This window comes from Molossus molossus, unplaced genomic scaffold (genome assembly GCF_014108415.1).
Source record: "Molossus molossus isolate mMolMol1 unplaced genomic scaffold, mMolMol1.p scaffold_m16_p_21, whole genome shotgun sequence".
NCBI classification, from domain to species: domain Eukaryota; kingdom Metazoa; phylum Chordata; class Mammalia; order Chiroptera; family Molossidae; genus Molossus; species Molossus molossus.
Window position 1 is genome coordinate 6,177,579 of NW_023425357.1, and position 25,887 is coordinate 6,203,465.

Here is a 25,887-nt window from a genome sequence, read left to right on the forward strand (position 1 = left end):
GCCTCGGCTCCCTGGTTACTTCTGTGACGTCACGCGACGCCTGCCACTTGCGTCACGCCACACCAGGGGGCGGGCACAGCGGGGAGCAAAACTCGTGGAAGCTATCGCGAGAGCCTACCCACGACATTTCCCAGAATCCTCTGAGCAGCAGGGGAAGTCGGGGGGAGCGCCGGCGAGGGCCTCGGTAGGGCACCCCACAGAGGTTCACCATAGAGAGCGACGGAAGGGGCCCCGCCGCGCTCTCGGAGCAACAGCGCACTTCCGGGCCACGCTGCCCAGACGTTCCGTGCGGAGCGAGCGCCCTCGCGGGGGCCGCCGGGAGTCGTAGTCCGGCACGCGGAGGGCGCCGGGAGCTGTAGTCTGTGCCGCCTGCCCAGTCAGCGCCGTGCTTCCTGCCCGGCACTCGGAGCCCGGAGCCGCCGCCCAGGGGGATGCGGGAGCCCCTGGTTCCGGGGAGCAGAGACGCAGGCGGGGTGAGGGGCGTAGCTTGGCAACGGGCAAACGCCGCGGTTGGGGTACGGGTTGGGGAAAGGGCTGTTACTTGGTGCCCGGGGAGGGGGTCCTGTTGCCAGGTGACAAGAAGAGAAAACCCTGTTGTTTAGTGACAGGGTAAGGGAGTCGCCTGTTGCTAGGCGACCACGAGAGACCCTGTTACCTAGAAACAGAGGAGGAGGATTTCTCTGTTGCTAAGTAACCAGAGGAGAGACTTGTTACTTAGTGGGGTGGGAATGGGAGGGGGTTCTCTGTTGCTAGGTAACCAGAGAGGGAGCCTGTTACCTACGGACAGGAGGGGGGTTTCCTCTGTTGCTAGGTGACCAACATAGGACCCTCTCACTGAGGGATGTGGTGGGGGTGGTCCTCTGTTTCTAGGTGAGCAGAAAAGGGAGCCTTTTTCCTAGGAATGGGGGATGGAGGTACCCTATTGCCTGGAGAGCGACCCAAGCGCAGGATTAGGGGCCCAGTGTCCCCTCAGGCTGCACCTAGTCCCTGCCTCAATCATGGTGCCCCCATCGCCTGCTGGCAGTTTGGGTCTCCAGATCCTGGTCCCCTGAGCACCTTCTCCCGTGCCCCCCGAGCAGGAGCAGAGGGCGGCATGTCCCAGGGCCCGGGAGCACAGCCAAGCCCACCCTCTGTGTACCACGAGCGGCAGCGCCTGGAGCTGTGCGCCATCCACGCCCTCAACAACGTCCTGCAGCAGCAGCTCTTTAGCCAGGAGGCTGCCGATGAGATCTGCAAGAGGTGACCGCACCCACCCGAGGCCCTGGAGAAGCAGGGCTCACAGTAGAGAAACCACGCAGCGGGTCTTAGCAAGGCAGGCGCAGAGCCTGGGGGCTTTCTGCTGCCCCCCTGCCCGCCTGGGCTGGCCCCTGGGACTCCTGCACCTGTCCATCCCCAGGACCTCACCCCGACTTGGACCTCACCCTCTCTTCTCTGGGCCCTGGTCCCCATGCCCCTCTCACCTCCCAGCTGCCGGGTTTTCACCTATTCCACACAACACTCCAGTGCTGCCGCTGCTCCTCCCCTAATCACAGCCACACACAGCTCCCCAGCCCCCCGGAGAAGTCCCAGGGCTGGAAGCCTGCTATCCAAGGCCCTGCGTGCTCTGCTCCCCAGCTGCCTCTGCAACTCTGTATCTCGCTGCTCTCCAAACACTGCATTCCTCTCCAGGGGTGAAGGAGCCCCACTGTGATGTTTCTGGGCCTTCGGTTCTTTCTGCCTGGCATGGCTTCCTCCTCTTGGCAGCCTGGAATGTTCCTGCTCACTATTCAAGATTTCAAACACTTCATTCTCTCTCTGTCTTAATCTGCCCACCCCACCCCACACACACACACACACACACACACACATCCCTGGCCCCTCCCCTTGGCCTCCACTCAGGTCCCCACATGATCCTCTCCTCAGAGGTGACCTTGTGATCCCTTGCTCCCAGCCCTCCCGTGCCCCACCCCGCCCCCAGCATCCTCAGGCTGAGTCTCAGCCCCTCAGACTGATGATTAGAGAACTGACTGTTCTCCTGTGTCATTCAGGGAGTGATCAACTATTTCACACCAAGGCCATGCTGAAGGCCCAGAGTCCAATATGAGCCCTGCCCTGAGGGGGCCCAGGAACAGACACACAGAAAAATGATACACAAATCTTCCCCTCTGACTTGTCCCATGCCCTGCCCACCAAGGGCCCAGAGAGAGAACAAAGGTACTGTTGTTCAGAGGCGGCGGGGCCCAGAGAGACAAGTGGTGGCTGAGGAACCCCCCCAGGGGACAGCTGGAGGAAAGGCTGGGGACAGGTGGCTGGGAAGGCATGGAGGGGACTGAGGCTAGGGGGCCACAGGGACCTGAATATGTGGGACCTTGAAGGCCAGCTGACAGGGCGCCAGGGAAGAGCAAGGTCAGGTGTGGCGCCAGGTGTGGAAAGAGCCCCTGGGCCCTGTGGGAGGAGAGACTGGAGGCTGGGTGAGGGTCCGGGTGGAGGAAAACAAGGCCTGAGCAAGAAGATGTGTTTGGGGGACAGGAGGAATAGGGCCTGGAGCTGATGAGCCATGGGGGTTGAAGAGAGAGAAGGAAGAGTTCAAAGTCTGGGTGATTCACAGACCCCGCGACTCTCATGCTTTGTAGGGAGGGTGAGGCCTTTCTAGGTGCCCCAGCTCAGGCTCTGACCACCCCCCAACCAGGTTGGCTCCAGACTCCCGGCTGAACCCCCATCGCAGCCTCCTGGGCACTGGCAACTATGACGTCAACGTGATCATGGCCGCCCTGCAGGGGCTGGGCCTGGCTGCTGTGTGGTGGGACGGAAGAAGGTGGGACCCAAAGCACTGTGTCATGGGTGCTGGGCTCCGCACAGTGGGTGTGGCATGATGAGTGTGGGACAGAGTGGGGAGGAGGGGGAGGAGTGGATCGGAGGGAGGGAGGGGTGGATGGGTGGAAAGTTTGCACGGTGGATGTTGGGTGGCAGACTGATGGGTCGGAGGTGTTAGAAGGATGCACGGGATGACTAGACGGTTGATGGATGTTGATGGGTAATTTCATGGTAACTGGGTAACTAATCGGATGGCGAATGGGTGGTTCGAGGTGTTGAGTAGGTGGTGACTAGGTGATGGGCTGTATGAATGGATGGGTGAGTGAGTGGTTGAGTGATAGGCAGTGGGCAGCAGAGAGGTGGTTGGGTGGATGGATGGTGGATGGGTAGAGTAGATGAGGAGTTTGGTGAATGGTGGGTACGTCTGTGGGTAGGATGAGGAGTTGGCTGGCTGGTAGTTGATTGTATCAATGGGTGAATGCTGTTTGGGGTGATGGGCAGTTGGATGGTCGTTAAATGGCTGGGAGCTTTGGATGGGTGGATAGGTGGTGGAAGATGGGGGGATAACGGGTAGATCCATGGTAGATGTGTGAGGAATGGAAGGAGAGTTGGGTGGGTGGTGGTGGAGTTGGGTGGATTGTGGTCGGGGCTCCGATGGGTGGGTGGTGGTGGGATGAACAGTAGATGGGAAGCTAGGTGGCTGACTGGGGGCTTTTAGTGTGTGGATGGGTGGTGGATGGATAGTGGGTGGGTAACGGATCGATGGATGGGGGATGGGCAAAGAATGAGTCGGGTTGGGTGGGGGGAGAACAAGTGAGTGGAAGGAAACAAAGGGGGGCTGATGGAGGAGAGTGCATGGGCGGCTTGGGCGGCCACTGCTGCTACACCAGCCTGGGCCGCACACATCAGTGACGTGGAGCCCTGACCACTGTGTTCCTGCCCCACCCATGCAGGCCCCTGTCCCAGCTGGCCCTGCCCCAGGTGCTGGGGCTGATCCTGAACCTGCCCTCACCGGTGTCGCTGGGGCTGCTGTCCCTGCCACTGCGCCGGCGGCACTGGGTGGCCCTGCGCCAGGTGGACGGTGTCTACTACAACCTGGACTCCAAGCTCCGGGTGCCCGAGGCCCTGGGGGACGAGGATGGCGTCAGGTGAGGGGGAGATGACTCGGCCCTTTACCCCGAGAAGCAATGCCCGGGCCCCCTGAGCCTCAGTCTCCCCGCTTCTCCGCCTAGGGCCTTCCTGGCGGCTGCCCTGGCTCAGGGCCTGTGCCAGGTGCTGCTGGTGGTGACCAGAGAGGTAGAAGAAAAGGGCAGCTGGCTGCGGACAGACTGAGCCCGTGGAGGAGGGACCCACGGCTGCCACCCCGCCCGTCCCTGCCAGTCCAGTCCACGCCCAGCTGCTGCGCAGGGAAGGACCAGACCTCACTTCATGGGGCCTGCGGAAGCCCCAACTCCATCCTCGCTCCCAATGCCGCTACTGCCTCAATAAATCTGATTTTTTTCCCAGCCTGGCCGGCGTCTGAGTTGGGCCCCTTTCCTCCAGTTACTCCCGTATATCAACGAGCTGGTCACCCAGATGGGCCACGCCAGGGACCCCAGTGCTGCCTCCCAGCTCTGTGACCTCCTGAGTCACAGCCCCTGGGCCTCAGTTTCCTCCCAGCCCTTGTGAGGCCACGTTCCAGCTGCTGACGTGGGTGGGAGACCAGGAGCCAACATGTAGGTGCCATCTGGATTGTTAGGTGGGATAAGTAAGTGCCAGGGAGAAAGCAAGGGTGTATTTCTTTTTTTTAAATATGTTTTTATTGATTTTTTTTTTAATTTTTTAATTTTTATTTATTTTTTTTAATCCTCACCCGAGGATATTTTTCCATTTTTTGTACAGATAGAGTGGGAGGGAGAGAGAGGAAGGGAGAGAGTGAGAGAAACATCGACGTGAAAGGGACACATCGAGTGGCTGCCACCCGCACGACCAACTAGGGCCGGGGACAAACTGCAACCGAAGTACGTGCCCTTAGCGGGAACCGAACCCGGGTCTCTCCGGACCGCAGGCCGACGCTCTAACCGCTGAGCCAAACTGGCCAGGGCGATTTTTTTTTTTTTTTAGAGAGGAAGGGAAAGGGAGGGAGAAACATCAATTGGCCGCCTCCTGCATGCCTCCTACTGGGGGGTTGAGCCCACAACCTGGGCATGTGTCCTGACCGGGAATCAAACTGGTAACTTCTTGGTGCATGGGGCGACACTCAACCAACTGAGCCACACTGGCCGGGCAAGGATTTATTTATTGACTCTCAATTCTATTCCATCGATTGCAGTAATGGCCCCAAAAGATGGCCCATCCTAATCCCCAGAAATGGAATATGTTCCGTCACATGGCAAAGGTGAATCAGCAGAGGGGGGAATCAAGGCAGCTTGGAGCTGCCCTGGAGACAGGGAGAGGCTCCTGCAGTCTGGAGAATCCACGGGTCTGAAGAGTGGAGAGGGAGGCAGGAGAGGAGTCTGAGGAAGGAAGCAGCGTCCGAGATACGACACGGCAGCTCCGAAGACAGAAGGGGCCACGAGCCAGGAAGTGAGGGCCAGAAAGGCAAGGAAGCAGCCTCTCCCTAGGGCCCCCAAAGACCACCCGGCCCACACTGACTGGCCCCATGAGCCTCATTTTGGACTTCTGATTGCAGTGTTAAAGGGATGTGTGTTGCTTTAAGCGTGCTTTGTTAGCTGGAGCGGTCTCCACAGGCGAATACAGCGTTGTTAGCATTCCTGTAGGACTGGGCCTCGCCGAGGTGTCATTGAGTGCAGACTCCAGGAAGGGCAGGGGGGGGTTGTGGACAGGTGTGGAGGAAAGCATTCCCAGCACAGAGAACCAGAGCAAAGGTCCTGGGGCAGGCATGTGCCTGGTGTGGAGGGAGGCAGGGCCGGAGGGGAGGGTGGAGAGGTGACCAATGGGAGAGAGGGTGCCCAGGGCAGCCGTGGTTCTGAACAGGGAGGCCAGGACGGGCTCCCCTTAGGTGTCTTCTCCACATTCCCACCAGGCCAGACCCCTTCCTGTTCTGCGTCCTTCCTGCAACTTCCTTGTTCTGTCTGCTTTTCAGTCTGGGTCTGGCCTGTACCTCCGGCGCTTGCCCACCCCAGTTCTTGGGTGAGGAGGAAAACGCAGAGGGACAGGAAGGGACAGGAAGATCCCGTCCTCCAGATAACTACCTAGCAGCCAGCTATAGAAGGCAGAGGCCGGTCTCCAGAGGGCCCGTGGGGAGGGGCTTTCAGAACTGGGCAGTCAGCCCTGTAGTTATCTGAGGTGCTGAGATGAGGGTGGATCCTGGCCAGGCCCAGACCCGGGGCCTCGGGGGGCAGGCTGGGGAGGGGGGGGGTGCTGTGAGCAGGGGTACAGGCCAGGCCTGGGCGCAGAAAGACCCCTCTGGGGCTGATGGGCAGATCAAAGGCCAGAAGGCCCTGGAGGAGGCTGAGGGTCCAGCTGGGAGAGGACAGGGCCTGAGCCAGGACCCCGGGAACAGACAGGTGACAGAGGACAGATCTGGGCCTGGCAGACTCTTGGGTGAGGGAGAGAGGGAGTAAAGAAGGCCCCCAGAGGTCTGTCCTTGGAACATGGGGGAAGAGCAATGGGCTGGGGGACACGTTGTTCTCAGGGGAATATAAGTGATGTGACAGGCTGGGCGACACTGTGGGAAGGGACTAGGGAGATGGCTCCAGGGTCCAGGGCCTGTCCTGGGAGGCACGGCTGTGTGTGAGCCCAGACAGGGGGGCGGACAGAGAAGGGCCAGGGCAAAAGTGAGGTCCCTCATTAGGACTGGGCAGAAATGGGGGAGCAGAGGCACAGGGAGGTCAGGGGCTGGGAGAGGCAGGCGGGGCCCCAGCTTAGGGTGTGTCTCCCCCATTCAGCCTTAGGCCGGGTTCACCGAAATAGTTCATCCCAGGAGCTGAGCCCTGACACCCCAAAGCAGGCAGGGTGCAGACTCGTAAGTTGGCCATGAAGTGGGGACTGGGGCTTTGGGTCTAGTTCCCACGACTTCCAGGGTCAAAGTGTAACTTCTCCAGTGAGAAGACCAACAGCGCATGCAGAAAACGGCTGGGGTCCCAGATACCCCAACTCTGGGGCAGCCCCCGGCCCACCCTGCCCAGAGGCTTCCTTCGGGGTCTCCCTCCCTCTCCTGCCCAGCAGCTCTCCCCAGTCTGGGTCTCTTCACCTGTTCCCCTCCTGTCCCTCTCTTGGTCTGTCTTTCTGGATGTTTCTCCGTCTATCTCTCAGCCCGTCCCTCTGTGTCTGTCTCCCTGGGCCCTCTGGGGCCCCCTCCTCCCTCTCTGCCTGTCGCCTGTCCTACCCGGTCCCAGACAGCCTGGCGCAGACGCCCTAAGTGTTCCTATTCTGGGCCCTGAGTGACCTCCCCAGGTGCCTTTGCAGCTGTGGCCTAATATGGTCTGAGTGAGGAGCCTGGGAGGAGAGGGGGGTCAGGGAGGGGTGGCCAAGGGCAGGGTCCAAGCTGGTGCCAGCCCCCCTCATTCACTAACTCCTACTGGGCACTGGTACACAGACTGCCCCCACCTGCTGGGGCCCCCACATCACGCGGGAGCAATGCCAGGGTGCCCAGCCAGGCTGGTCCCAGGGCCGGTGGGGGCTCCAGGGCACCTTGCACAGACGGCAGGGGCTCTCCGCACCCGCTAGGGCCGCAGGAGGGTGGGGAGGAGAGGCCCCGCCTGCCAGGGCAGGTGCAGGGGCGGGTGTCAGCTGTCCCGTGCCCTGTGGTGCTGACAGCTGAAGCCCAATTTAGCTGGTGGAGCCCAGGGCTGACCAGATAAGGTGGTGCAGAGGGCAGCCCCACCCCTGGGAGCCCCTTAAATGCCCAGGTCCGGCCCATGGGTCTGCCGACGACAACGCCAGGTGAGAGGGGCCCGTCCTTCCCGACAGCGGCTCCCGTGGCTCTGCTCTGTCTCTCCCTCTGTCTGTCCACGCTCTTCCCTCTGTCCCTCGGCTCTCCGTTTCTCTCCCCTACCATGTCCGAATCCCTCCGTCTGTCCTTTCCGTCTCTCCCCCCATCATCCCTTATCTCGGCTTCCCACGTCACTCTCCACCTTTCGCCTGCCTCTCTGCGTGTCTCTCCATTCTCCCTCCCCTGCTCTCTGACCCGGCTCCCCATCTCCCCCATCTGCCTCTTCCTCGGCCCATCTCTCCCCTTCTCCCGGGCTGTGTGTCTCTCCCTGCCTGTCTCTCTATCTCTCTCTGTGTCTCTCTTCCTGACTTTGTCTCTCTCTCCCTGACCCCCTCTCCAGCTCTCCGATGGAGGCCCCAGCCGGGCCTCTGCTGTGGTTTCTGTTCAATAAAGCTGTTTCTGTCCTCACCTCTCTCGCTCCTCTGCCTCCTTCTTCCCTTCCTCACTCCTGCCTCTGAGCTCGGTGCCCACCCTGACCCCGGTGGGTGGCTGGGCAGGAACTGGGGCCAGGGCTGGGTTGGGGGCCCTCCCTCCCAGAAATAGCAAGAAAGAAACAGAGGCCGACAGACAGACTGAGAACAGGGGACAGAGGCGGAGAGATGCAGAGGGAGACCCAGAGACAGGGAGACAGGAACTCGGAGACTGAGACGGGGCCACAGACTCAGAGATGGGAGAGACAGCAGGACAGAGATGCGGAGACAGAGTGAGGCAGGGAGATACAGAGACAGAGATCAGGCAGAGACCAGGCGGCCCCAACCCAGCCCCACACACAGCAGACTAGGGCTGGGCCGCCCTCCCCTACCAGGCTGTGCCAACCCAGAACAATGAGCCCTTGTCCCCCGTCCAGTCTGGGCAGCTGAGGATGGGCTGGGCCCCGGGCGGGGAGTGGGGGGCAGCCACCAGGAGTCCCCCTCAGACTCCCGCTCCTCCCCTGGCCTCCCTTCTGGGTCCCCACCTGCTCCCACACCTCCGGAGCACCTGCTGCACGTACCTGAAATGCCTCCTTGCCTCTCCCCGCGCCGTTCTCTCCCCAGCCCCTTCCTGCGCCCCTGCTGGTTCTCTGTGCTTTGGGCTCCCTTCCTGGGGGAAACGAGCATTCGTCAGGTTCCCGGCGAGTGCCGGGCAATGTCCACACGCTGCCTCTGCAGCCCCCCTCCTTCTGCTCTCCAGCCCCTCCCCCTCCCCGGCCTGCCCTGCGCTCCTGGGGAGTGAGCGTTCACTGAGCACCTACTGCGGCCAGGGAGCTGACGGCCCCTCTCCTCCCACTTCCTTCCGAGTCCCTCTCCTTCCTGCCTCTCTGCCCCCGGGGGGGGGGGGGGTGGACTCGTCCTACTGTGTGCCAGGTAGGTTATCCCCTCTCCCTTCCTCCCCCTTCCTCCTGTCTCTCCTCCGGGCCTCTGGCCTCTGTGCTCTTCCAAGGCCAGGAACCCGCGCTGAGCACCTGCGCTAGCCCAGCGACCGCTCTCCCCGCCCTCCGGTCTCCAGGCCGGCGACCCCTGCCGCCCTGCACCTCCCTCCGCCCTCCCTCCGCCAGGGAAGGGGACAGGCGCTTACTGAGCAGCTATTGTGTGCCGACCATTTCCTTCCGCTCCCCCCGCCCCCCCACTCCTCGGACTCCTCCACCCGCTCTTCCCTGCAGGAGGAAGGCAGGTATGGGGCCCGCCCCGTATTCCAGGTGATGAGCACCCCGCCTCCTCTCCTCTGTCTTCTGGGGAAGAGCACAGCATTTGATGAGCGCCCCCTGTGCGCCCCATGGTCGGCCCTAGGCACCCTCCTTCCCGGACTCTGGGCTCTTCCGGGGGTGCCCGGTCCCTTCTGCTCCGGCAGCCCTGTCACCTCCTCCCACCTTTGTCTGGGCCTCCTTCCTCTTGTCTGTCCTCCATGGACCGTGTGCACTTATTGAGCACCTCCAGTGCCCAGGGCCTCCCAGCACACTTTCCCCAGCTCCTCTCTCCTCCCCGCTCCCCCCGCAGGCAATCTCCCGGGGGACAGCAGTACTGAGCCCCTGCGGTGTACGGCTCCCCTGCCTGCCTCTCAGGCTCCTTCCTCTCCCTTCCTCCGCTGGCCTCGCCTTGGCTGCTTTCCCTTGCTCCTGCCAGGGAGGGGGTGGGCATTTAATAAGCACCTACTGTGTGCCCTCTGCTTACATACATTCCTTCCCTCGCAGCTTCTCCTTCAGTCTCTCTGCCGGAGCCCCACCCCCACCCCTTTCTGCTCCTCATGTGCTGGGATAGAACCACTTGAGGAGCACCTACTGTGTGCCTGAATGTGCACCCGCAGCCCTCTCTTCCGGGCTGTTTCCGTTTTCCTTCTGTGGCGACTTCTTCGCCTCCTCTCACTTGTTTCTTCTCTCCCGAGGATGCGATGGGGCACGTTTGAGCACTTACGGTGTGCCAGGCTCTTCCTGTGCACGGGAACCCCTCCTCACGCTGTCCTACCCCTTCCCCTTCCGCTCCGGGGACACACTGACCCCTCTCCTTCAACTCGGCTCCTCCACCCCTTCCACCTTGCCGGCTTCCTCTTTCTCCTCTTCCCTCTCAGCTGGGAAGCTCTGGGTTTTCCCACACAGGGTGCAGCTGTCCCAGGGCCCCCAGCTGGCACCACTGGAGAAAGGGTCCATGTTCCCTGGAGGGGCGGCGAGGAAGACATTGGTGCTCCAGCTTGACGTCTCCCTTGTGCATACCAGCCAGGCCCACGGGGCGGCGGAACCGGAGCTGGGGGAGACAGTGAGAGGGCCCACAGAGTGCGGGGGGGGGGGGGCTGGGGGAGACAGTGAGAGGGCCCACAGAGTGCCAGGGGGGGACGAGGGGGGGGGAGCTGCGGGAGACAGAGGGTCCACAGAGTGCCAGGGGGGACCGGGGAGGGGGGGAGCTGGGGGAGACAGTGAGAGGGTCCACAGAGTGCCAGGGCGGAAACGGGGAGGTGGCAGTGCCCCGAGCCTGCCGGCCCTTCTCTGGTCCAAACCTCCTCAGTGACTGCCTGTCCCTCCACGGGGGGAGCAGGTGGGGACTAGAACGTGTCCAGCACTCCTGTCCGGTCCCTCTGTCGCTCACCTTCCCCTCCTACTCCATCCCCATGGCTAGTGTGTGCGTTCTCTCTGATTACCTCTCTCTGATACCCTCCCACGCTCATCACTTCTCTCTCTCTCTCTCTAACCTGTCTCATTATTTCTCTCTCTCTCAAACCTTCTGTCTCATTCTCTCTCTCAATCTCTCAAACCTTATGTCTCATTATCAATCTCTCAATCTCTCAAACCTTCTGTCTCATTATCTCTCTCTCTAACCTTCTGTCTCATCTCTCTCTCTCTCTCTCAAACCTTCGGTCTCATTCTCTCTCTCAATCTCTCAAACCTTATGTCTCATTATCAATCTCTCTCTCAAACCTTCTGTCTCATTATATCTCTCAGAACTTATGTCTCATTATCTCTCTCAATCTCTCAAACCTTGTCTCATTATCTCTCTCTCAATCTCTCAAACCTTCTGTATCATTATCTCTCTCTAACCTTCTGTCTCATCATCTCTCTCTCTCTCAAACCTTCTGTCTCATTATATCTCTCAGAACTTATGTCTCATTATCTCTCTCAATCTCTCAAACCTTGTCTCATTATCTCTCTCTCAATCTCTCAAACCTTCTGTATCATTATCTCTCTCTCAAACCTTCTGTCTCATTATCTCTCTCTCTCTCTCTCAAACCTTCTGTCTCATTCTCTCTCTCTCTCAAACCTTATGTCTCATTATCAATCTCTCTCTCAAACCTTATGACTCATTGTCTCTCTCTCTCTCTCAAACCTGCTGTCTCATTATCTCTCTCTCTCTCAAACCTTATGTCTCATTATCAATCTCTCTCTCAAACCTTATGTCTCATTGTCTCTCTCTCTCTCTCACACCTTCTGTCTCATCATCTCTCTCAAACCTTCTGTCTCATTATCTCTCTCTCTCTCTCTCAAACCTTCTGTCTCATTATATCTCTCAGAACTTATGTCTCATTATCTCTCTCAATCTCTCAAACCTTGTCTCATTATCTCTCTCTCAATCTCTCAAACCTTCTGTATCATTATCTCTCTCTCAAACCTTCTGTCTCATTATCTCTCTCTCTCTCTCTCAAACCTTCTGTCTCATTCTCTCTCTCTCTCAAACCTTATGTCTCATTATCAATCTCTCTCTCAAACCTTGTCTCATTATCTCTCTCTCTCTCTCAAACCTTATGTCTCATTATCTCTCTCTCTCTCAAACCTTATGTCTCATTATCAATCTCTCTCTCAAACCTTATGTCTCATTGTCTCTCTCTCTCTCTCACACCTTCTGTCTCATCATCTCTCTCTCAAACCTTCTGTCTCATTATCTCTCTCTCTCTCTCTCAAACCTTCTGTCTCATTATCTCTCTCTCTCTCAAACCTTATGTCTCATTGTCTCTCTCTCTCTCTCAAACCTTCTGTCTCATTATATCTCTCAGAACTTATGTCTCATTATCTCTCTCAATCTCTCAAACCTTGTCTCATTATCTCTCTCTCTCTCTCAAACCTTCTGTCTCATTCTCTCTCTCTCTAACCTTCTGTCTCATCATCTCTCTCTCTCTCAAACCTTCTGTCTCATTATCTCTCTCTCAAACCTTCTGTCTCATCATCTCTCTCTCAAACCTTCTGTCTCATTCTCTCTCTCTCTAACCTTCTGTCTCATCATCTCTCTCTCAAACCTTATGTCTCATTATCTCTCTCTCAAACCTTCTGTCTCATCATCTCTCTCTCACACCTTCTGTCTCATCATCTCTCTCTCAAAACTTCTGTCTCATTATCTCTCTCTCTCTCTCTCAAACCTTCTGTCTCATTATCTCTCTCTCTCTCAAACCTTATGTCTCATTATCAATCTCTCTCTCAAACCTTCTGTCTCATTATATCTCTCAGAACTTATGTCTCATTATCAATCTCTCTCTCAAACCTTATGTCTCATTGTCTCTCTCTCTCTCTCACACCTTCTGTCTCATCATCTCTCTCTCAAACCTTCTGTCTCATTATCTCTCTCTCTCTCTCTCAAACCTTATGTCTCATTATCAATCTCTCTCTCAAACCTTATGTCTCATTGTCTCTCTCTCTCTCTCAAACCTTCTGTCTCATTATATCTCTCAGAACTTATGTCTCATTATCTCTCTCTCAATCTCTCAAACCTTGTCTCATTATCTCTCTCTCTCTCTCAAACCTTCTGTCTCATTCTCTCTCTCTCTAACCTTCTGTCTCATCATCTCTCTCTAAAACCTTCTGTCTCATTCTCTCTCTCTCTAACCTGTCTCATCATCTCTCTCTCTCTCAAACCTTCTGTCTCATTATCTCTCTCTCAAAACTTCTGTCTCATTCTCTCTCTCTCTAACCTGTCTCATCATCTCTCTCTCTCTCAAACCTTCTGTCTCATTATCTCTCTCTCTCTCTCTCAAACCTTATGTCTCATCTCTCTCTCTCTCTCAAACCTTATATCTCATTATCTCTCTCTCTCTCTAACCTTCTGTCTCTCTCTCTCTCAAACCTTCTGTCTCATTCTCTCTCTCTCTCTCTCTCTCTCAAACCTTCTGTCTCATGATCTCTCTCTCTCAAACCTTGTCTCATTATCTCTCTCTCTCTCTAACCTTCTATCTCATCATCTCTCTCTCAAACCTTCTGTCTCATTATCTCTCTCTCAAACCTTCTGTCTCATTATCTCTCTCTCTCAAGCCTTCTGTCTCATTCTCTCTCTCTCTCTCAAACCTTCTCATTATCTCTCTCTAACCATCTCTCTCATTCTCTCTCTCTCTCCCTCTCAAACCTTCTGTCTCATTATCTCTCTCTCTCACCTTCTGTCTCATTATTTCTCTCTCTCTCAAACCTTGTCTCATTATCACTCTCTCTCTCTCTCAAACCTTATGTCTCATTATCTCTCTCTCTCTCTCTCAAACCTTGTCTCATTATCACTCTCTCTCTCTCTCTCAAACCTTATGTCTCATTATCTCTCTCTCAAACCTTCTGTCTCATCATCTCTCTCAAACCTTCTGTCTCATCATCTCTCTCTCAAACCTTCTGTCTCATTATCTCTCTCTCTCTCTCAAACCTTATGTCTTATTATCTCTCTCAAACCTTCTGTCTCATCATCTCTCTCTCAAACCTTCTGTCTCATTATCTCTCTCTCTCTCTCAAACCTTCTGTCTCATTATTTCTCTCTCAAACCTTCTGTCTCATTCTCTCTCTCTCTCTCAAACCTTCTCATTATCTCTCTCTAACCATCTCTCTCATTCTCTCTCTCTCTCTCTCAAACCTTCTGTCTCATTATCTCTCTCTCTCACCTTCTGTCTCATTATTTCTCTCTCTCTCAAACCTTATGTCTCATTATCTCTCTCTCTCTCTTAAACCTTCTGTCTCATTATCTCTCTCTCTCAAACCTTGTCTCATTATCACTCTCTCTCTCAAACCTTATTTCTCATTATCTCTCTCTCTCTCTCTCTCTCAAACCTTGTCTCATTATCACTCTCTCTCTCTCTCAAACCTTATCTCATTATCTCTCTCTCTCTCTAATCTTCTGTCTCATTATCTCTCTCTCTCAAACCTTATGTCTCATTATCTCTCTCTCTCAAACCTTATGTCTCATTATCTCTCTCTCTCAAACCTTATGTCTCATTATCTCTCTCTCTCTCTCTCAAACCTTGTCTCATTATCTGTCTCTCTCTCTCTCTCTCAAACCTTGTCTCATTATCTCTCTCTCTCTCTCAAGCCTTCTGTCTCATTCTCTCTCTCTCTCTCAAACCTTCTGTCTCATTCTCTCTCAAATCTTCTGTCTCATTATCTCTCTCTCTCTCTCTCTCTCTCTGTCGCTCTCTCTCATATGTTCTCAGTCTCATTATTTCTTCCTCTCTCTCCCTGACTCCCTCTCACTTTCATCATCTCTCTCTCCACCTGACTCCCTCTCTCAGTCTCATTATCTCTCTCTTTCTCTCCCTCCCTCATATCGTCTCAGTCTCTTTTTTCTCTTTCTCTCTGATTCTGTCACTCAGTGTCATTATTTCTTCCTCTCTCTGAATCTCTCTCTCTCTGATTCCTTCTCGGTCTCATTATTTCTCTCCCTCCCTCCCACCCGATCTCTAAGCGCCTTCTATCTGCGTCGCCCCATCTCCATCTCTTTCTCCCCTGTTCCTGGTCTGGCATCTGTCCCTGGGGTACCACAGCCTCCTCCAGGCCCTCGCCTCCCTCCCACTACCTTCCACCTTCCTCTGCTCACACCTCCTGAACCAGGTCCTCCTTTGTGTTCTCTCAGGCCTCTGCTCCCACCCATCTCAGCATCCATGTCCATCTGTCTGTCTGTCCACCCCACCAGACCCCCTTCCCACCCTTGTCTTGCACTCTGGTCCCGTTTATTCCCTGGACTTCCCTCCTGGACCCGAGTTCCTGTCCTTCATTCCTTCTCACCTCCTTCCACCCACCCTCTCTGGAAGCTTCTCCCCCAGGCGGGCCCTCTGCCCTCAAGTTTGCCCTCCACACCCCCTCCCAGTCCACCAGGGCCCCCTGACCCTTTGCCTCCGGTTCCCTTCCATCTGTGTGCTCCTCACACCCCTCCCAGCTTCAGCTGTGCTCTGCTGTGGGCTCTGCCTGTCACCTCTTGTTCTCCCCGTGGTCTCTGTGTCCCCTCCACACCACTCCTCCCTCCTCCCTCCTCCCCCTAATTCCTTCTTAGTCTGTCCTCAATCCTGTGCCTTCTTTTCATTGAATCATTCCCCACTCTTTACTCCGACCGGGGGCACTGCCCTTCCCTGCCACCATCCTGTCCCATCCCATGTACCCCCTTCTTTCCTGCACGGCCAGAACCCCCATTTCCCTGTTTCCTGCCCTCCGGCATCCCTGCACAGCTCCCTCATTCTCTCTTTTCCTCCCACACCTTGTGTCTCCTTCCCCTCCAGGTCACCGGGTCCCCACCCCATCCCTGTCCCTGTCCCGCCCTCTTGCTCAGCAACAGCAGGGAGGCCCCTGCAGACACCAGATAGCAGACAGGCAGGGGTGTCTGTGAGCTGGTGACACTGCCCCCGCAGACAGATAGCAGACAGGCAGGGGTGTCTGTGAGCTGGTGACACTGCCCAGCAGACACAGATAGTGGACAGGCAGGGCGTCTCTGTGAGCTGGTGACACTGCCCAGCAGACACAGATAGTGGACAGGCAGGGCGTCTCTGTGAGCTGGTGACACTCCTAAACACCTCAGAGCCAACAGTCCTGGAATTTATGTTCCAGTCCATGAAGCTCATTTTGTGTCCTGCCAGGTCCCAGGACCGAGGGCTCCCTGGCCCTGCAGCTACACATTCAGTCGGTCTGCAGCCCACTGTTAACTGGGACAAGGGGACAGGCAGACACAGCCCCTGACTTGAAGTCCTGTTCACCTCCCCCCCTCTTGGTCTTTCTTCCTCTTTCCCCATATCTTTCTCCCTCTGTCTCATCTCTCTCTCTCCCTCCCTCTGTCTCTCCGTGTCTATCTCTGTCCCTCTTTCTCTCCCCATCTCTCTCTCTCTCTCTCTCTCTCTCTCTCTCTCTCTCTCCCATCCCTCCATCTGTCTCTCCATCTCTGTCCCCTCTGCCGATCTCTGTCTCTCTGTCTCTCTGCCTCCCTCCTCCCCTGTCCCCGCTATCCCCGCCTCACTGGCCCTTTCTCCCTCGATTTCCCCTCCCTCTTTCCATCCCCCATCCTGTCCCGTCTAGACCTCCTCCTCCCAGCCTCTGGGTGTGTGATCTTTTCCATACTCCGTCCCAGCGCCCCAGTCCCCAGAATTGTCCCCCTTCTCCCTCCAGATCGGCTCCCCTGTTCTGTCTGTACACGCTCACTCCTCTCTTTTTGGCCCTCCACCTTTATTCTCACCTCGGCCCTTCTCACACCTACCTCCTCCCTGCCCCCTCCCGCCCCTGCCTCCTCCCCGGACCCCAGCCTCCGGTCCCCACTCTGGCTCCCTCAGGGTCCTCTCCTCCTCTCCACCTCCCTCCTCCCCCCTTTCTCTGCCTCCCTTTCGCTTTCCCTCCTGGTCCTCTCTCAGCTCCTGGCTCTTCCTTCTCTCTCCATACTCATCTCCCTTCTTTTTTTACCCTGTTTTCTGGCCTCTCCCTTTCTCTTTCTGCTCTCTTGGGCCTTTGAAATCAATTTTCATCCCTCTCCCTCACCTGCCTCCCAGTCCTGCTCCTCTTTCCCTTCCCTTCCTGTCTCAGGGCCTCTCTTTCCTCTCGTTCTTCTCTCCCTTCTCTTCCTCCTCTCTCCTCGGGCCCGAACTCTCATCCCCCTTCCATCCTCCTTTTCGCCCATCTGTCTCCTCTCATCCCTCTTCCCTGCTCCTGTCCCCCGGCCCCTCCTCAGCACTGCTCTCTGCTCTCCTGCCCCTGCTCCCTCCATTCCATTTCCCCTGCACTTTCTCCCCCACCCCCTTCCATCGCTGTTCTCTCCTTTCTCCCTCTTCCCTCAATTCCTCTCCTCTTTGAATCTCTTCTCATGTCTCCCACTCTCTCCTCTCGTTTCTCTATCTCCCCTCTCTTCTTTCCATCTCATTCCTTTTTCTCCTGCAGGAATCTGTCACTTCTTTTCTCCTCCACCCTGGGGTTCTCCCCTCTCACCAGCCCCCCCCCTCCCCCCCCCCTCCCCCCCCCCCCCGTCTCCACCCAGCCTGTCCAGGGGGCCCTGCATCCCTGCCCCCACAGGCTCCTCTCGGTCAGTCTGATCTTTGCCTCCCTCTGGTACCCTCAATGCTCTGAGGTTTCTGAGCAGGAGGCAGGAGTCCACTGGGATCCTCGCAGGCTGTGTGGCAGAAGGCAGGACAGCCTGGGGCAGGTGCCCAAGCCAGAGGCCCTGGGGTGAAAGGGCTTCTGTGACACCGACTTTTTTCTTTTATCTGTCTGTCCTGGACTCTGGACACTGCCTGGAGGAATCAGACCTGTCCCAGGCCCAGGAAGGAGGAAACGAAGAACAAGCTCAGAGACGGAGCAAGTTGCCTAAAGACACAAAGCATGTAAGTGGCTGGGCCAGGCCGGGGCAGGAATGGCTCCTTGTCCACTCTGCTGATGCCAGGACTCCTCTCTGAGCTCAGGGAGAAGATGGCTACCTCCTTCTGCTCCATTCCCCTCCCCAGCCCTCCACCACCTTCTCTTCCTAGGGCAGCATGGAGCAAGTCAGCAGTGGGGAGGACCCAATGTTCCGGAGGATCAGCACCTGCTAGGACTGAGGCCTCCCCGAACTGGACCTTCCCAAAGGACACCAGTGCCCCTGCAGGGCACTCCACTTCAAGGAGGAGGAACACCGGGTCTGCAGGAGGCCTGAGAGTCTCCAGTGAAACCCTATACCTCCACCTAGCAGCAAAGGATGGAACTGCAACCCAGCTGTATTAGACATGGGAATGGTCCCAGCAAAAAGTGGCCAGTGGCTGGAATGCAGGATGGGGAGGGGGGCGCTGGAAGGGAAGGAGGGGAAAGGGAGAATTTTCAAAACTCTGTAAAAATAAAAAACTTTGACTCCTAGTCTATATACATCATACTCAGCAAGCTTCTTGTATGCTAACTTAAGCCTCTGGACTTCACGTTTTCCAGTCATTCTGTGGGTAGGTCTCCCCTGTTTCCATGGAAATGCACCTGGGACTGTATGAGACAGGAAGGTAGACTTGGTGTACAGTCTGCTTAGCAGCCCATTTCCAGGAAGTAGGACAAACTGAGTGTGTTTCCTTTGTAATGACACTTTATCCCTTACCAAATGGGAGTGGGAACAAAGTGAATAACAGCTAAAGGGGCCCTAACAATTGGCCCCTGGTGGTCACCACAGAGTCTGTCAGATGAGTTAAAGGGGCCTGAAGAATTGTTTCCAGAAGCCATATGCCACAACACACAATCTGGGGTGGTAAAGAGGCTTTTAAAAATACTAAATAGTGCCTGGCCGGTGTGGCTCAGTAGCTGGGCGTCGACCTATGCACCAAGAGGTCACCAGTTTGATTCCCAGTCAGGGTACATGCCCAGGCTGTGGGCCTGATCCCCAGTGGGGGGGCATGCAGGAGGCGGCCAGCTGATGCTCTCTCTCATCCATGTCCCCATCTCTCTCTCCCTCTCCCTCAAATCAATAAAGAAAAAATATTTTTAAAATAAAAATACTAAATAGCATGAGATTCATCTATACCCCCAGATACCCCAGCTGACAAAAGGAGGCCATGAGTGAGCTCCGCAGGGCCAGGCGAGAATTGGGAGTTTAATAAGGACAGAGCCGGGGCCTGAACGAGCTCACAGAGACTAGAAGACACCAGAGAAACCGCCAGCCTGAGTGGCTGAGTCTTAGAGGAAAAGGATAGAGTCATATAAAGATCTCAAACTGCAATCCATTAAAAAATAATGAAATGGCCGGGCAAATGGCTGGGGTGCTGGGGGAATGCACCTGCAAATCACACAAAGCGTTAAGCACACAGAATCGGTCTTGGTTGGTGTTGCTCAGTGGTTAGAGCACCACAAAGCAGGGGATAGAGAAAAACTCATCAATTGGTTGCCTCCTGCACATGCCCCAAAGGGGTCAGGGATCGAATTTGCAACCCAGGTACATGCCCTTGACTGGTAATTGAACCCTCGACCCTTTGGTGTGTGGGCAGATGCTCTAAGCACTGAGCCACACTGGCCAGGGATCCACCTCATTCTTGAGAGAGATGCAGAGCCTGGGGGCAGTCTGTCCGTGAGGCTGTCAGGAAATGAGGGCTGGAGTTTCCCCCATGCGGCCAACTTCACAACATGGAACCAGTTTGCAAAGGCCGTCCACCCCAGCCATTCCGGTTCCGGAGGTTTATCTTGGTTACACCTGCATTTGTGGCAGTGTCCCTGATGACTGAGCGCAGGGCCCTTTCTGGGGGAGCAGAAGACCAGGCCACTCTGGGCACTGGCAAGGAAGACTGTGCAGGAGCAAAGCCAGCACTGGGCAGTGTGCGGAATTCTCGAGTTCTGTGCGACAAAGTGGGGAGATGAACTGCGTCCCTATTGGCGTGTGCCCCATAAACTTCCCAGGAGGAGAATCAAGGAAGCGATGGGGCAGCAACTCTCCACCACACACCTTCGCGCATTACCTGCTCATAAAAAGGCTTCTAAACTGCCAGTGACCCCACTTACAGTCACGCGTCCCCAGGAAATAACTCGAGCTCACACCAGACAGAGGTTGGCCAACAACGCTCACTGTAGGGCTATTTATAACCACATAAAGCAGGAAACGAGCAAAATGTTGAACATTTGGGGAACAGTTTAATAAACTGCCACAAGACACAGGGCAGCGTCATGCAGCCATGACGAGGACGAAGGCCACGTTCAGGGGTTTCTGTAATGCACCACGTGAACGTCGAAACCCAGTGGTGTCGTACACCTATATACACCAGGACCACCTTGGGCCAAGCCCACGAGTGCGTTTGGCTGCTGGCAGTTGTAACTTTTCAAAACTTTATATATTTCAATATATTCTCGCCCATGTTTTATACAAACAGGTGGGGTGGGAGGCATGAATGGCAAAGGCCCAGGCGTCTAGTGCCCAGTGGGGTGGGATTCTATTTACATCCCTGGGCCCTGCTTGATGAAATATTGTTTGTTTTTGCTAATTTTAAACATCATTTCAAGCACAGAAGCCTACGGAAGGCCTGGCATCCTGGGCAGAAGGGCAGGGCAGGGCCACGGGGCAGGGCCACGGGGCAGGGCCACGGGAGGAAGGGGGCCAGGCGCCCACGGCCCGCCCAGGCCTGCTCTGAGCCCTGAAGCGCAGGGACAGGAGTGTCCCAGGTGAGTTGGGGGCCATCAGGCCTGGCCGGGAAGGCTGGAGAGCACTGGCATGTTCCCAGACTGCAGGCCTTGGGTGCAGAGGGGTGACGTGACATGAGGTCAGAGGGGCCCAGGAGCTTGGGCTCCAGCCTGTGGGCAAGCCTTTGGGGCCAAACTGGCAGACAGGGTGCAGCAGGGCCAAGAATCCAACAGAAACTCCAAGGCCCACAGGGAAGGGACTCGGGGAGGGGCAACTCCTTCTCGGGATGCCCAAGGACATGGACACTCTGGGCAGGAAGTCCCCTGGGCAAAAGAGGACGGGACGTTGACTGGCCCCTGGCCCCTCACCGGCCACTGCCCCCACCGCCACCCCCACCCCCACCACCCCCCTGACCCCCAGCATCTGGCGCTCCCGACATCATGAGGAACAGGACGACAGGAATGATGTACATCCACTGGGAGCCGGACAAGAGGACGGGATGGTGGACAGACAGACAGAGAAAAAGAGAGAGGGAGGTAAGTATGAGCAGCATTCCCCCAGGGCGAGGAAAGTGGGGGGCTGGCGTGAGGGCAGGCCAGTGAGGAGAGGGGCCCAGGTCCCCTACATCACTACGGGTGGTGGGGAGGGCAGGTGGGGTGCAGGGAGGGCAGAGGCGGGAGGGGGCTCGGTCCTCACTCAGGCCTCCTGACTCAGGCCTCCTGCGGTGATGGCGCGGGCCCAGGGGCAGCAGGACGAAGGGCTGTGAGCAACACGGCCCCCCCCAGGATGAGGTGCCACTGAGGAGGGAGGGGGCGCAGGTCAGGGCCAGTGGTGGCCATGGGGTTCTGCAGCCATCAGGGAGGGCAGAGCCAGTGTAGGCAAGATCTCGGCCTCTCTGCATCTAGCTGTTAGGCTATCCTGAGGTCAGAGGCCCAGCGGGCACAGCATCCTCCCCCGTGGCCCCTCAGCCCCAGCCACAGTGGCCTCAACGTCTCCCGGCCTAGCCTCAGGTGTGACCAGCCTCCTCCAGCCCCAGCACCCTCAGGTCCAAGGACCCTGGGCCTCAGAGCTTCTCTGGCAGCACAGACCTCCCCCACCTTAGCACCCTGTTCTCTGGAGATCTCTGCCGCTCCCTCTCCAGCCACACAGCGTGGCCCCGGCTCAGGCCTCATCCCCTTCACTGGACACTCAGCCCAGCCTCCTCCTAGAGCTGCCCTTACCCCCCTGCACCACAGCCCGGCTCCTAGCACTTCCTCTAACAGGCCCCAAGACTGACACTGCCTGTACTGAGTCTGCCCCCAACCCAGGCACCCCGGTTGCCAGCACCACCAGCTCTGAGCCGGCCATTCACAGACTGGACATCCGTGACCACTGCCGGGAGCTGGCACGGGCCCAGCCCTCACCTGCGCTGTCCAGGCCTAGGCTCAGCCCAGGTGCCAGGGGGCCACACAGAGAGCCCTGGAGACCAGCAGGCCCACACGCAGGAGGCCGGGAGGATGAGAAGCAGGGCAGGGGCACTTAGGATGGGAGCGGGGCTGGTCAGGAAGGGGACGGGGCTGGAGGAACCCCACTCACATATTTGGCGAAAAAGGACTTCTGCTCCTGGGGGTTCCTGGCCTTCTGGGCCTGCTCCATCTCCAAGCGCTCAATGAAGGCCGCCGTCTCTGGGCTGGGGGGGGGGGGGACGACGAGGTGAGGGACCAGAGCTGGCCACCAAGAACACCAGCAAAGGCAGGGGGATGGCCAGGCCAGGCCAGGGCTGTGCACCCCTGCCCTGCGCCCTCACCCTGGGGCTGTGACCGGCGGCTGCAGCTGCACAGAGGTGTTGAACAGCTCCAGGTCCACGTCCTCCACCTCGTGGCCCCGGCAGCCCCCGGGGTGCGTCACCACCGACAGGCCCACCACGTTGCCAGCCACATCCACGTGCAGCGTCAGCTGATCCGAGAGGTGGGACTCCACCAGGGAGCACTAAGGGGGGTGTCAGGAGAGGGGGAAGCAGGGGATGTTGCCCAGGCCTTGCCCGCACTAGGACGCCCGAGCTTCCTGCCCCTCCCACTGCCCCAGAAGCATCTTTCAATTCTCCACGGCCACTTGGCCCCTCGGCACAAGCCCAAGCACAGCAGCCTTCCCCAGGCCAGTGACACCCTGTTGCCCCTTCAAAGAATGCACCACATATGCTGGGCCGGTGTGGCTCAGTGGTTGAGTATCGACCCTGCACCAAGAGGCCACCAGTTCAATTCCCAGTCAGGACACATGCCCAGGTTGTGGGCCTGATCCCCAGTGGGGGGCATAAAGGAGACAGCCAATCAATGTTCTGTTCTCTCTCATCGATGTTTCTTTCTCTCTCTCTCCCTCTCCCTTCCTTTCTAAAATCAATAAAGAAAAAAAAATTTTTTTAAAAAAAGAATATACCACATAGATGCAGATGGAGAGACCCTCGAGGACAAGGCCAAGTCCAAGTTTTCCTCATCCACAAATACTGGAACACGAATGGTGGAAGCCAGGCTGGGACGGGTGGGAAGAGCAAGGGTAGAGGCCGGTTCTGGTCACTGACTCACCGCGGGGACGAAGGAGGAGACATAGCCACCAGCTTCTGAGCCATCAGAGGCCCCAGGCCTCCTCGGAACCCGGACTCGGTACAGGCCGTTCAGGGCTGCCACATCCTGCAGGGCGAGCGGACGCAGCAGTGGTGAGAGGGATGTGCCCGGACCCTGCCACCTAGATACCCGCCAGGCCTGCAGCCAAGAAGGCCCTGCCCCAGTCCCACACAGCCTGCATCACCCACTGCCAGCCCAGCCCAGCTGAGGACGCCTTGGACTCTTCCCATGGGGTGGCCCTGCTGGTGGGCGAGGCCAGAACCTCCTGCAGCTGTATCTGGTCAAAGGGCTCGAGTGGAAGTGAACTGTGGCAGCTTTTGCCAGATTTCCCTGAAATATGGCTGTTCCCTCAGCCCCTCCTTCTCCCCCTTCTTTATCCTGCTCCCTGGAGTGCCACCGGAGCCTCAGCAACTCCCTACACCATCCTTAGGGAGGACCAAGCTGGCCTGGAAGGAGCCCAGCCCTGGAGGAAGCCTGGGAAAAGTAATGTTCTCCTGTTTGACCATGGCTAATGTGGGGATCTCTTTCTCCTCAAAAGCAAACCTCATCCTAACCAACCGTGACTCACTGGCTGAATCTAAAAGGGTAAGAGGAGCTGGTGGTGTGAAAACTGATGAAGGAGAGGATGTGATGGGCAAAGGCCCTGAGGCATGCATATCACACTCTAGGACAGTATATCCCCCTGCTTGCCAAGCCCCATGTCCCCTCCTCACCCGGAGTCGGCCCCGCTCCTCTTCATTGAGCTGCCGCTGCGACAGAGACAAGGTGCTGTCCTGCTGGTTCCAGAGTATCGAGCCACGCTTCCGGAAGTGGGCGTTGTCATCTATGGGGAGCCTGGGCTCAGCAAGCACCCCACTACAGCACCCTTCAACCCTTGCAGTGACCAGGTCACTTCCCCAACTTGAGCCCCCATTTTCCCAGCTGCAAATTAGGACTATCCCATTACATTCTCGCAGGGCAGACCAGGGCAGACGCCTGAACCCCACAGCTCCTAAGCCCTGCTAATGCCTGCCAGGTGACCCAGGGGCATTCTCATAACTGCTCTGAGCTGGTTTTCCCAGCTGCCAAGATACCAGGGCTACAGAACCCAAGAGCTCCCCTCAGGGGCTGTGTTCCAATCAGCATGGCTTTCTAAGGCAGATGCCAGGGTCTGACCCAGCCTCAGTGTTTATAACAAGTGTCCCCAGAGTTAGTGCCCCCCAGACTGGATTATTAACCCCTGGGCCACACTGTCGTCTGTGTTCTGGGGGACATCTAAATCAAGGCAGTTTAGGCTGAGCTTCAGTTTCCTCTTCTGGAAAATGGGGCCATCCCTAACACCTACTACCTTGAATGACTGTTGTGAGGATGTTTAATACACATGGAGCATCTAACCACTAGTGCAGGGCATGGGAGACTGGTCAGAAAAATCTGCTCTGAGGTTATTACTGCTGCTGTGGTGACCTTTCTGAAGTGGGTTTGTCTTACAGGTATGGGAGAGCTAAAGGCAGTCTCCATTCTCTAGTGCTGTCCGCATCCCAACCTCCCCAGTGTGATGCAAACACACTGCACAGCACCCAAACCAGAGTTTCTGACTTCACGGGGCGTTGGGTAAGTGTTCAGGAATGGGCATAGTTGGACTCACCAATCTCAAATGAGTGCTCCAGCAGCAGCCCCACGGTGCCACAGCCCTCGCCCTCTCGACCTTCTACCCCGGCCTGTTGATGACAGAGAGGGACCTCAAGTGAGCCATCATCCTGACCCAAGAACAGATTGGCAGGCTGAGAGAAGGGACCTTATTTTTACATTCATATCCAAACACTGACGCTTGCCCACGACTCCACCGCTCATTTCACGAAAATTCAGGATCTGGATGGTCCCCAGAAAACCAGCGCCTGCAAACCAGCTAACCTCGTTTCCAAGGCAACTGTCTCTGGGTCATTTTCACGCCTACTATCATAAACATTCCTGAGTTAAAGGGCACCTTAAGCTCCCTTGCCAAGCTAACAATATGCAAGTAGCCTCGTTTTCACCTCAACTGCCCCAACAGCCACGATGCCACCTGAGTTCCACCTCTTATCACATGCAAGGACCCACGTCCTCCTTTTCTCCTACCTCGGCTGCTTCCTCCGCTCTGCCCTCACACAGGCACAACCTCGGTTCCAGATTTTAATACCAAAGCTCAAAATCCCGCCCTCCTCATGCATATTCAGCAGACGGAATTCCTCGCCAGTGGGCGGAGAAACCAGAAACCTCGCCTTCTTCATTTTAGCCGCCCGACGTCTGATTCGCCAGCATTCCATCCGGGCCACGCCTCCTCATGCATATTCATAACTACAGGTCCCGGCATGGAGAACCTTGAGTCTTGCTAACCTCCTTCCGCGCATCTTTGTTTTCCCCGCACTGAATATTCAGGTGCCAAGATCCCATCCCAGCCCCGACCGCTCACCTTTCCTCCAGGTGTGCGGCCTCTGCATGGGCAGGATTGCAGGCTCGCTTTCCACGGTTCTTTCCCTCTCTTCCCTCCGCTCTGCGCGGCCTCATTCCCACCTTAACTAACGACCTCAAAGTCCGAGGCTCACGATTTCCGTTGGCTTCACCCTCTGTGCCCAGCCAGTGGTACTCACCCCCCGCACAGCGGCCCCGGACCGGCAGCCACTGCCCCGCGCCCGGCTGGGGGCTGCGGCCGCCATCAGCAAGAGCAGAAGCAACCGAGTAGCCCTGGCGCCGGCTGCCGCCATTTTGGCCCTTTCCCATCAGCCAACGGGCGAGTGAGCCGAGAACCGCAAGGAACGGATCGCATCCCACCGCCCGTGCGCCTGCGCCGGCTCCTTGCGTCTGCGCACTAGCACCTTCGCGACGGGGC

General features: G+C 56.9%; 2 protein-coding genes across 6 annotated transcripts; one reads left to right on the forward strand and one right to left on the reverse strand.

The window, feature by feature from the left end:
- The first annotated feature begins 347 nt into the window (after positions 1-347).
- Positions 348-4,301, forward strand: JOSD2 (Josephin domain containing 2). Of its 2 annotated transcripts, none has more exons than XM_036274107.1 (5): positions 348-473; positions 1,080-1,239; positions 2,669-2,794; positions 3,747-3,941; positions 4,026-4,301. In XM_036274107.1, the coding sequence occupies exons 2-5, from the start codon at positions 1,094-1,096 to the stop codon at positions 4,123-4,125; spliced, it is 567 nt and encodes a 188-aa protein (XP_036130000.1). In that variant the 5' UTR covers positions 348-473; positions 1,080-1,093; the 3' UTR covers positions 4,126-4,301. The 2 variants fall into 2 exon arrangements, with proteins under 2 accessions (XP_036130000.1, XP_036130001.1); XM_036274108.1 differs by having other exon boundaries at positions 402-515.
- A 759-nt stretch (positions 4,302-5,060) lies between these two features.
- Positions 5,061-25,801, reverse strand: EMC10 (ER membrane protein complex subunit 10). 4 transcript variants are annotated; one of them, XM_036274082.1, is made up of 8 exons: positions 25,649-25,801; positions 24,667-24,739; positions 23,756-23,865; positions 23,004-23,108; positions 22,232-22,413; positions 22,021-22,114; positions 8,721-8,809; positions 5,061-5,288 (listed from the first exon to the last, which is right to left on the reverse strand). In XM_036274082.1, exons 1-8 carry the CDS (start codon positions 25,760-25,762, stop codon positions 5,192-5,194), a joined length of 864 nt encoding a protein of 287 aa, XP_036129975.1. In that variant the 5' UTR covers positions 25,763-25,801; the 3' UTR covers positions 5,061-5,191. The 4 variants fall into 4 exon arrangements, 3 of the variants coding, with proteins under 3 accessions (XP_036129975.1, XP_036129976.1, XP_036129977.1); XR_004961084.1 differs by lacking the exon at positions 5,061-5,288 and adding an exon at positions 9,985-10,443; XM_036274084.1 differs by lacking the exons at positions 5,061-5,288; positions 8,721-8,809 and adding exons at positions 20,858-20,920; positions 21,142-21,242.
- Between the last annotated feature and the right edge of the window lie 86 nt (positions 25,802-25,887).

Excerpts from the sequence above, each read along its gene's own strand:
- EMC10 (XM_036274082.1), bottom strand. The coding sequence starts at position 25,762 with ATGGCGGCAGCCGGCGCCAGGGCTACTCGGTTGCTTCTGCTCTTGCTG. Across the intron at positions 22,115-22,231 it reads CCGCCGGTCACAGCCCCAGG|CCCAGAGACGGCGGCCTTCA; the intron begins GTGAGGGCGCAG and ends CCCCCCCCCCAG. Across the intron at positions 5,289-8,720 it reads GAGGCAAGGAGGCATTTCAG|ACTCCTCTCCTGCCTCCCTC; the intron begins GTACGTGCAGCA and ends TTCCTTCCTCAG.
- JOSD2 (XM_036274107.1), top strand. The coding sequence starts at position 1,094 with ATGTCCCAGGGCCCGGGAGCACAGCCAAGCCCACCCTCTGTGTACCAC. Across the intron at positions 1,240-2,668 it reads GCCGATGAGATCTGCAAGAG|GTTGGCTCCAGACTCCCGGC; the intron begins GTGACCGCACCC and ends CCCCCCAACCAG. Across the intron at positions 2,795-3,746 it reads GTGTGGTGGGACGGAAGAAG|GCCCCTGTCCCAGCTGGCCC; the intron begins GTGGGACCCAAA and ends CCACCCATGCAG.